The sequence below is a fragment of the Prionailurus bengalensis genome, chromosome C2 (genome assembly GCF_016509475.1).
Source record: "Prionailurus bengalensis isolate Pbe53 chromosome C2, Fcat_Pben_1.1_paternal_pri, whole genome shotgun sequence".
NCBI lineage: Eukaryota > Metazoa > Chordata > Mammalia > Carnivora > Felidae > Prionailurus > Prionailurus bengalensis.
In genome coordinates, this window is record NC_057350.1 from 96,876,815 (window position 1) to 96,887,672 (window position 10,858).

Sequence of the window (10,858 nt, forward strand, 5' to 3'; positions counted from 1 at the left end):
CCTCATCGAGGTATTGGGGGAGGCCCCTTGTGAAGGGTTAGATTTATATCATTAGGGAAGAAAGTTGGGTTTTCCTGATATTGGTATCCCGGGATTCCAGGGGGTGGCAAGTGACCCAGACCCTGTGAGATGCAGTGGGGGGGGGGGGGGGGGGGGGGGGGGGGGGGGGGGGGGGGGGGGGGGGGGGGGGGGGGGGGGGGGGGGGGAGGGGGAAGGCAGCACTTTGGAGGGTCAATGGGCCTAGGCTCTCCAGGGCACGCCTGCCAGGCGCAGGCCCCGTGGTCAGGCCAGCGCTTCTGTGACGCGACGTTCCAGGCCGTAGGCTTTCTGGCGCTGCCCAAGGGCCCACGCTGCGCACTTTCGCTCCCTAGCGTAGCCCGCAGCCAGGGCAGCCGGAGTAGCCAAGCGATAGGAGGCGGAGGCGGCATGAGCTACTACTACCAGCTACCAGTGGTGATCGACAACGGCTCAGGAGTGATTAAGGCGGGCCTGGCTGGGTCGCGGGAGCCCCAGTTCGTCTACCCCAACATTATCGGCCGGGCCAAAGGACAGGGCTGGGTAGCGGAGGGCGCGCTGGAAACGTGTGTAGGTGACCAAGCGCAGGAACGGAGACACTCGTTGTCCATCAGGTACCGTCTTCTCACAGCTGGCAGGACCCTAGTGGAGCGGAAAGAGGAAGGGTCTAGATGAGGGGCATAAGGGTGAGAAGACAAGGAAGACAGGAACAGGAAGTTTCAACCCGCTGGTGCAGGCCACAAATCTCTGAGGGTACCAGACATCTAAAGGGTTAGCATTACTTGCTCTTCGTATGTAAACAGATCTGTTCAAATGTATAAATAAAGTCACCGTTCATAATGTACAAGCTTATTTAAGGATGTCACTTTCTCCCTGTGGGTTATTTTCTTCAATTAATTGATATTAAAACTGTACTATTATGTAAAGATTTCCCAATTTTTAAACTTCGTTTAAAGTTTATTTATTTTGAGAGAGAGGGAGCAGGGGAGGGGCAGAAAGAGAGAGGTAGAGAGGGAATCCCAAGCAGGCTCTGCCTAGAGCTTGGGACTTGATCCCACCGACTGGGAATTCCTGACCTGAGCAAAGATCAAGAGTCGGATGCTTAACTGACTTAAGCCAGCCAGGTGCTCCAAAGACTTCCCAATTTTTTTTTTTTTTTTTAAAAGATTCTTTGTCTTCCAAAGCGGGGACAAATGGAAAGCAACAAAAAGTGCAGAGGAAGTCAGCTATGCAAACTTTTGCTGGCAGTTACCTTCTCTAACTGGCTGTGACAGTCACTGCCCACAAAGGGTACTGGTAATAAGTATGGGGATTAACCCAGGTTTGAAGAGAGTAGGTGCTGAAAAAATTAAAAGCTGCCACTAAAAAAAAAAAAAAAAAAAAAAAAAAAAAAAAGCTGTCACTTATCTTACTGCTTTTCCTACAGCTACCCAGTGGAACGTGGTCTCATTACTTCCTGGGGGGACATGGAGGTCATGTGGAAGCATATCTATGATCATAACCTGAAACTAAAGGCCTGTGATGGCCCAGTCTTGATTACGGAGCCAGCACTGAACCCACTGGCCAACCGGCAACAAATCACCGAAGTGTTTTTTTGAGCATCTGGAGGTGCCTGCCTTTTATATGTCCATTCAGGGGGTGCTGGCTCTCTTTGCTGCTGGCTTCACAACTGGTTTTGTGCTGAACTCAGGTGCTGGGGTTACCCAGTGTGTGCCCATCTTTGAGGGTTACTGTCTGCCTCATGGTGTCCAGCAGCTAGATCTGGGAGGCCTTGACCTCACCAACTACCTCATGACACTGTTGAAGGAGCAGGGCATCATGCTGCTTAGTGCTGCAGACAGAAAGATTGTTGCAGACATTAAGGAAACTTCTTGTTATGTGGTAATGAACTATGAAGAGGAAATGGCCAAGAAACGTGATTCTATAGAGAAAGTTTACCAGCTACCTGATGGGACGATGATCAAGCTCTATGACCAACTCTTTCATTGTCCAGAGGCCCTCTTCTCTCCACGTCTTAGGAACCTGCAGACCCCTGGCATCGATAAGTTGTGTTTCAACAGCATAATGAAATGCGATACAGATCTGAGGAATTCGTTTTTCTCCAATATTATCCTTGCTGGGGGATCAACCTCTTTCCCCGGTTTAGACAAGAGGCTAGTTAAAGGTGTAGCAAATATGGTACCTGCCAATACACCTGTGCAAGTTACAGTTCCCCCAGAAAGGAAACTATCAGTGTGGATGGGAGGCTCTATTCTTGCATCCCTGTCTGCTTTCCAGGACATGTGGATCACTAAGGCAGAATTTAAAGAAGTTGGACCCAACATAGTACATCAAAGATGCTTCTGAATACAGATAAAATGGTTAGAAAAAAATGCTTTGAGTATATGTGACAGAAAACTTTGGATATTATATGTGTCTGAGAGAACAGCAAGTATTTCAGTTGTTGGAATGTCCATGTCTCTTCCATTTCTGTGATGGGTGAAGCAAACAACCTGTTTCTGGAGTAGAACCAAATTAAATGCTAGAGGAAACATTATTCTTGACCTTGAAGTTCTCATCTTTCCCTTGGAAAAATTTGTAGTGCAACATGTGTGCCAACTGGGTGATACAGATTTAAGTTTGTTGAGGTTTACATAATGAACAAAGCATATTCAAGGCATGCTTAATAGACTGGTTTTATTGAAATAAAGAGCTCACATTGAGCAGACTAAGAGCAATGACTAGGAAAGTAAATGAAGGCCAAGGACTGGAAAGGGAGGCTTTGTGTTACACGTCCTATAGGCAAAGGAGAACAATTAAAGAATGAAAAGCAGGAAACATAGGAAATTAAGATGAATGTGGCAGTGGTTTGGAGAATAAATTGGGCTGGGAAGGCCCTGGAGATTTGGTGATCAGTTACCCAGTTATTAGTCTAGATATAAAGTAGTCAAGTCATAAGACTCAAGATTATAGACAATAGGAATTCAGAAAAAGTAATTACAAAAAAACCCGACAAGTCTTGGTATCTAGTTAGATATGATGGGGGAAGAGTCTGAAATGACCTGGGTTCTTGATAATGATGGCAGTATTCATGTAACTCAAAGTATTTCATATCTGCTCTGTGCAAAGCACTGTGTTAAGCACAATGACTGCTAAAGCAGGAGTGAGATCCTGTCCTTAAGAAGCCAGCAGTCTAGTATAAGAGGTGAGATTTATGCCTTGATTATAATAATACTAGGTAGAAAGTGATTTGGTGTCCTAAGAGAAGCATAAAATGGTCTGGGGGTTCATAAGGAGGAAAATACCTTGAGGTCTCGGTGGAAGACTTTCTGGTCTGGGGCTAGATTTGGCTCTGGGGCTAGATTTGAAAGACAGCTGAAATTTAAACCTAATGTAATGCCCTTTCCTCAGAATTCAGGGGCAGCACATGTGGATTTAGGTCGAGGCTCTACCACCTACCAGCTGCACGAACATTTTGAAGATAAATTTTTCTTGTCCATAAAGTGGGGCTGCTAATCCCTGCCTGTCTCACAGGGTCATTGTAAATTTCAAATAGGGTAAACTCTGTAAAGATACCTTTTAATTTTATTCTTTTTTGTTTAGTACATAAAACTATGTACTAAAATATAAAGAGAGAGAGACAGAGTGCGAGTGGGAGAGGGGCAGAGGGAGACACAGAATTAGAATCAGGCTCCAAGCTGTCAGCACAGAGACTGATGCGGCTCGAACACATGAACTGGGAGATCATGACCTGAGCCAAAGTCAGACGCCCAACCCAACTGACTGAGCCATCCAGGCGCCCCTAGAAACTTTTCGAATACAATGAAATCTGTTATCTTCTGTTGTAGAATTAGATGCTACTTCCTCCATGCAGTCAAAATTCATTGTGTCCTCCAACGCATTGTTATTTGTTCTTCTATTGACCACTTAATTTATGCAGCCTTACCTTTTAGTTTGCTTGTCTTTCTCCCGCAATAGATATATTCTTAGAAGATAGGTTTGTGGGATTTCCCTTTTCATCTCTATCTCCTTCCCTGATGCTCTCTATGGTGCACTCCCAGTAGGTGTGTAGATATGGAGAATTGACCAAAAGAAAATTCTGGGCAGAGGTAACATTAGGGCAAAGATTCCAAGGTGTAATAATGATGGGCACATTGTACAAGGAGAAGCGGGCCTGAGTCAAGCATTTGTGAAGAGGTGCATTTCATTCCTAGGTACTTCTCTCCCACGTCAGTGATTATAAGGAAAACTAGATTGGTTACCGTGTAAAAAATGATTATCTGAGGGCACTGTGAACAGTTGATGCTGCACTCACCAGATTCACAAGCACTGTAGAGAGCATGAACTTATTCTTCAGAATTCTGAAACTGTTTTCTAAAAGAAAATAGAGCTATCTACACATTTATCTAATTTAAACTTAAACATCTCAGGGGGGCCTGGGTGGCTCAGTGGGTTAAGCATCAGATTCTTGCCTTCAGCTCAGGTCATCAGCTCGTGGTTGATAGGTTCAAGCCCAGGATTGGGCTCCATGCTGACGGTGTAGAGTCTGCTTCGGATTCCGTCTCTCCCTCTCTGCCCCTCCTCCTCTTGCTCTCTCTGCCTCGCTCTCAAAAATAAACTTAAAACACAAAGCAAAACTTCAACATCCCATAGAGATGAGTGATATGCCCCGATTCGAGAGACCCCACCCCCCCCCCCCCCCCCCAAAAACAAACCTCCAGAGTCAAAGCCAAGCGGCAAGGGTCGTTTATTGCAGGTTCAAACCCGGCCCCCGCGCACTAGTTGCCGGTGACGCTAAGAGGCCCTGAGCGAGGATCTTACAGCTTCTTTTATAGAAGGGCACAAACAAGTTAGGAATTTTTTTTGCCGTTACAGAGCTGTTATTGGTTGACATTTAAATTTGAACACTCAGCAGAACTTGATTGGTTCCCGCCTTTTTTTCAAACCACTCAGCAGAACTTGATTGGTTCCCACCTTTAGGTCAGACTACAAGGGGGGGGCGCCCTGGCTGGTTCTGGGAACAGCAGGGGGGGTGGGGGGAGGTCTTTTCTTTGCAGTTGTGAGTACACCTGGTAATTTTTCTTAGTCTCTCAATGAGCAAGACAAGCATTATTCCCATTTTACAAATTTAAAAAATTGATATTTAAACAGGTTAAGAGATTTAAGTTTAAAGCGATCCCAAAGTAAATTGCTTGCTACATTAGTCAGGCAAACAATTCTGAACCGTGGTCTCAGGTAGTTAACTCAGCAACCTACCTGGAATATTCTGTACTGACTCCAGCCTCTAACATGGGATCATAGATGATCCTTTTCAAGTAATCTAGGGATAGGGAATAAAATGGAAAATCACGTTTATATTTTCCCTGCCCTTAAAATCGTTGGAAACCAACCCCTCTAATATTTTATCTTTCTTTCAGACTGAGGTGTCAATAGCGACAACTCCACAGAATTCACCCAACTGAACATGAATTCTACAATTAGGATCAGCCAGTTATATGTAAAACAGTATTATACCATTACAGAAACTTGGTACAATTTACGGTGGATTTTTAACCTAATCATGACACAACATTAAAGCAAAGTCAGTGACTGAAAAGCTTTCATTTCCTAATAAAAGGTAAATTCAAATCTTGAATGTTAAGATTAAGAATGAAGTAGTTATACTTAATAAAACCCAACCTATGTTCAAGAAGACGTTGCAAAGAGGCCTTCTAAGGAGAAGGGAGCAGGGCAGGAACTCCAAGGCAATCCAACGAGTCCAGCCAACCTTCTGGTTTAGCCAAGGCTATCCGGGAATCTATTTTCTTAAAGATCTCTAACAAATGTGACTAGAGTTGAGAATCACTGTCATATTTCCCAGGCCCTAAAATTTTTCTGTGAACTTCATTTTCTTAAGGTAGTCGAGCGCACCGAGGCCGGTCCTTAAGGCAGGTGCACCCGGTCCTTAAGGCATGGAAAACGGAGCCGTGCAGTAGGACAAGCTCGTTTTTACTTTCAAAGTACGTTGGGAAATACCTAACGCTTTTCCCAGGAAATGTGGGGGGAGGGGCGCAGCTGTCCTCACGGCCGGAAATAGGGCATTCCAAAAAAAAAAAGGGGGGGTGGGGTGGGTGAGGACGGATCTCGCGAGAACCGCGACGGGAGGGCTTTAGCCAATCGGCGCGTACGGCGGCCGCTGTCTTTATAGGGAGCCGCGGCGTTTTGCACCTCGGGTTGTGGAGGGTGGGCCTGGGAGGGGAAGCGGTCAGTTTTTGTCTAACCCTAACTGAGAAGGGCGTAGGCGCCGCGCTTTTGTTTCCCGCACGCTGTTTTTTTCGCTGACTTTCAGCGGGCGGAAAAGCCTCGGCCTACCGCCGTCCACCGTACAGTTTGGAGCAAACAAAAAATGTCAGCTGCTGACTTGCTCGCCCCTCCCAGGACCCTGCGGTGGCTCGCCTCCTTAGCCCCCGCGTCCCGCCTAGAGGCCGCGGTCGGCCCGGGGCTTCTCCGGAGGCACCCATTGCCGTCGCGAAGAGTTGGGCTCTGTCAGCCGCGGGTCCCTTGGGGGGGCCGAGGGCGAGGCTCTGACCGCAGGGAGAGAAACGGGAGCAGGTCCCCGCGCGCGGTGCGCTTCCCTGAGCTGTGGGACTTGCACCCGGGACTGGGCTCAGACACATGCCGCCTGCTGAGGTGCTGTTGGAGGCCCGCAGTCGGCTTTCCAAGGGAAGGGGTGGGGGCGGGAGGGAACTCCTTTTGTGCGCGTCGGTCTCCCTTCGCCATCAGTGGTGGGCCTGTGGGGTCGCGATACCCGCGGATTGGACTAGGGTGCGTGCAGATTGGCAGAAGGATGCGTGGAGAACATTTATGAAATTGGCCCAAATGAATGGGCAGTGAGCCAAGCAGTCAGCGAGCCATTCTTTTGTAGGGTTTTTGTCCTAATCTCCTGCCTCTGGTTTTGTTGCCCATTTGTACCTCATGTATTAGCTGATCTGGGGGTTTTGTTGAGGTTTTGCCTTTACGAAAGTAGATCTGGAAAGTAGATCACGCAGCCAGTCCCCTCGATGGGATTGTTAAACGTTTCGTAAGTATTTGTTAACCAGAACTAGTGTGTTCTCAAAACAGTGAATATTGTTCCTTTAATGGTGCTAGCTTGTTAATTTTCTTTGCCTCTGCCAGTGGTTGCAAAGCATTAAGTGGCGACAAACGGAAAAGAAGGAAATATATTACAACCCCCGCCCCCCATTTGGATCTGGTGTTCTTCAGGAAAGAAAATAAACTGATGGCCTACTAGGTTAAAGGAAACAACCTACAGGCTCTTCTGCCCAGTTATCCCCAAAGACTAAATCCAAATTTACGTATGGATTCATCCCAAACGAGTGCCTTCACTTCCTTAAGACAGCTATTCAGGGGGTTGTTGCTGGGAGAGATGGTAGCCCGCGGCCTGCATTTTAACATTTATTTTTTATTAAAAAAAAAATTAACATTTATTTTTGAGAGACTGGCAGAGCATGAGCAGGGGAGGGGGAGGGAGAGAGAGAGACACAGAATCTGAAGCAGGCTCCAGGCTCTGAGCTGTCAGCACAGAGCCTGACGCGGGGCTGGAACTCACAAACGTATGACCTGAGCCGAAGTGGGACGCCCCACCGACTGAGCCACCCAGGTGCCCCTGGGGCCTGCGTTATAAAGACAAATTACCAGGGTGATGCTACTCTGCTCACGTCCCGGCCTGACAACGGAAAGAACCAGTCTGGAGGACCATGTCAGCAAATTTGCAAATGTGTGGGTCTGCAGTACCTCAGCCCATTACCTAAAACAGGTCCTTCAGTGTTGTCCAACACAATTCTTAGCCCAATTATAGACATGTGAAAAAGCTGGAATTCGCTGTTGCTGGTAATGTTCTCTAAGAAGAAAAATAATTTTCCTCAGTCAGCATGGTTTTCTGGAAAGCACACAGGGCGAGTAGGTTGAGATAACTCCGCTTCACCAAGCTTCCATGTACTCAGAAGGTGACCTTTTAAGACCTCTTGAAGACTGCCAGGGTTCCTTGAACTGTAAACAAATGTCTTTTGTTCCTGCTCCACCTAGTGGTACTTTAGCTTCTCCGCATTTACAAGATTTGTGGTGGTATGGGGTTTGCGGCAAGGATGGCCATCTACTGGGAATGTTTTTCTCTCGTTTTTAAAAAGAAAATATTAATTGAATAAATACAATTTAAAAATAAGTCCACAGCTGTTTTTTAGTTCTTGTATTTGAAGTCCTCCCTCTGACTAATGTCTTATAAACATTCCAAAGGAAAGCTCTTCTTAGTATTATAAACATTTGATATATTTATTCTAGTTTGGCAAAGTAATTCTCTTAAGTGATACAGTTTTGGAGTAAAAAGGGACCATCAGGGTCATCCAATGATATAATTTACATGGAAAGCTTTTTGGATAATAATTATGGCAAATGTGAATTATTGCTACAAGACTTAAATCCCTCTAGCAGATAAAGAAACATGCTTAAATGGGGTTAGATGACTTGCCCAAGTTAATTACTTGCAGAGTTGGGACCAGCAACAAGGCCTCCCAACTTTAAGTTCAGTGCTCTGTTTACTATGTGGCATCTTAATGCTGCATTGGTTTGTCTGGGAAGAATGACTAGCATTAATTGCACCATCATTTTCTGGTTTAAAACGAAATCGCATCCTTAATGGTTACTTGCCTGTGAGCTTAGTTTCCACCCCCACCCCCACTCCCTCCATAGCCGCCTTTGATGTGATTTTGTGCTGGAAAGTCCCATGTGTGCTTCACTATTTTACACGTACAGCTGATCCTTGTCATTTGTGGTAGTTCTATAAAGTTATAAACATTGAACTAGTGAATACTGAATCATTTCTCTCGGAAATATAGAATTAGGTTTCTGTGAGCCTCTGGTCACAACATCTGCACCAACCGATTAAGGCATAATCTTGTTTTATGTGTGTTTCTGTTTAAAGAAATATATTAATATCTTAATATATGTTCAATATATGATTGACTTACTATTTTTAATACTATATTATTTAACATATAACATTGACATTTACATATATATTTAATATGCATATATCATTAATATACTTAAGTTCATATAGCTCATGCCTGTATGAAGCATATCTAGCACATGCATTTCCTATATGGGTCATATTGCAGCCTTCCTTTTTTTTTTTTTCTTTTTTAAAAAGTATTTATTTATTTTGAGAGAAAGAGCGAGCAGGGGAGGGGCAGAGAGAAGGAGACAGAGAATCTGAAGCAGGCTCTGCACTGTCAGCGTGAAGCCTGATGCGGGGCTCAAATTCACAAACCATGAGATCGTGAACTGAGCGGAAACCAAGAGTCGGACTGAGCCACCAAGATGCCCCCGTATCACAGCCTTCTTGCACTTAGGAACACCAGCTAGCACTTCAACACTATGCTTGGGGGTCGTTTTAAATAACAAAATAACAAAAAGCACAAAAGTACCAAAAAAGTGCCCCTAAATAGGACACAAAAAGGGCAGTTATTTACAGTGCTATTTTTGGAATGAGAATGTAAAGTGTTCCCTTGTTTGGCCTCTGCTGGGAACCTTCAAAATCAGTTGACTGAAATTTTTTACTGCTCTGCATGTGTTTGTGGATGACTGTGAAAACATTGCAGGTATTGATTTGGGGTTTACAAATTTTAGTAGATAAATTCAAAATATGAAACCCACGAATACTGAAGATAAAACTCAAGGTCTCTGTGACACTTGTACCTAAGAGAGACTATAGGTACCCGTCCACATGGCCACTGATGTACTTGGGGCTTGTTTCATGCCTCTTATATTCTTTAAACAAGTGATTTACAGAGCGGTATAGTGGGAGAAAGGGGTATGTGAATTTTGAAAATAATAGTATCTGCCCCACTTATTTTTTTCAGTTAATTAGGCCGAATATCAAATAATAAAGGAGGTTGTGAGAATTGTACACTTATGAAGGAAGCTATAGCTTTAAAGATATTGAGAAACATAGGTTTTGCTTTGTCTTTAGAATGAGAGGCTTCTTTTCTAAGGTCCTCCATTGGCTCTAGTTTTTGACTCTGAAGATGACATGAATTTTATTTCAGCTTGTCCTGGTTCTGCAGTCAAACCTTTCATATTAGCCTGGCTCAAGACCTTCTAAGAGACACCTGTACGGCACAGGCATGCGTATATGCACACATGCACCCAGACTCACATGAAGTGTAGAGGAAGAGTAGCTTGAAAGTAAGATAATGAAATGGCAAAAGGTAATTGCCCTTCCTTCCCCACACATTCCTTGAAGTTAATAATGTGAGATGGAATAAAAACAGCCAAAACACCCAAGGCCTAGGCCAGGGTTTGTAAATTTAAATGTTTGCCGTGGATGTGAAGGAAACAAAGGAGTGAATCACTCCAAGAATAAGAAAGTAGAGACTAGGGAGATGGTGGGGAGACACGAGTGTCCCTTAGGAAGCGGGCAGCAGCTTTGTGGGAATGGAAGGCTAAGATTGCCAATACTTTAGGGGGGTACAAAACATTTAGATTTTTATGTGAACACAGTTTTAAATGTTGGTAGCCAATCTGAAATAACATTTAAATATCGTGTGGGTGTATAAATAATTTGGGCTGGTCTTTGTTTCTGAGTTTGGGGAAGTAGCTTCTATACCTTTGGACTTTCCCAGGTGGTAGGAGTGCCTTTCTTATTCATGGTGGGCCTCTCATGCTTTGTGAGATGACTAATAGTTTATGAGATGACTCAGTATGGGGCTGGTCGTGCCAGAAAGAGCAAATGGGGGATTATCAACCCAACCTTCTGGGAAGGGGTTTGCGGGGGGGAGGGGGGGCAGAGACTGATACATGACTTACCAATCATACTGATATAATGAAG

The 10,858-nt window shown here is 44.8% G+C and overlaps 1 protein-coding gene and 1 long non-coding RNA gene across 2 annotated transcripts; one reads left to right on the forward strand and one right to left on the reverse strand.

Annotated features, from left to right (window-relative positions):
* The first annotated feature begins 426 nt into the window (after positions 1 to 426).
* ACTRT3 (actin related protein T3) lies at positions 427 to 2,551 on the forward strand. Its single transcript, XM_043594946.1, is given in 3 exon segments — positions 427 to 629; positions 1,442 to 1,604; positions 1,606 to 2,551. Coding segments are annotated over 3 exon segments (1,122 nt in total). The 3' UTR covers positions 2,362 to 2,551.
* LOC122491754 lies at positions 546 to 6,048 on the reverse strand. The gene is made up of 3 exons (XR_006299434.1): positions 5,674 to 6,048; positions 5,251 to 5,314; positions 546 to 657 (listed from the first exon to the last, which is right to left on the reverse strand). It is a non-coding gene; the product is annotated as an uncharacterized LOC122491754 (long non-coding RNA).
* Between the last annotated feature and the right edge of the window lie 4,810 nt (positions 6,049 to 10,858).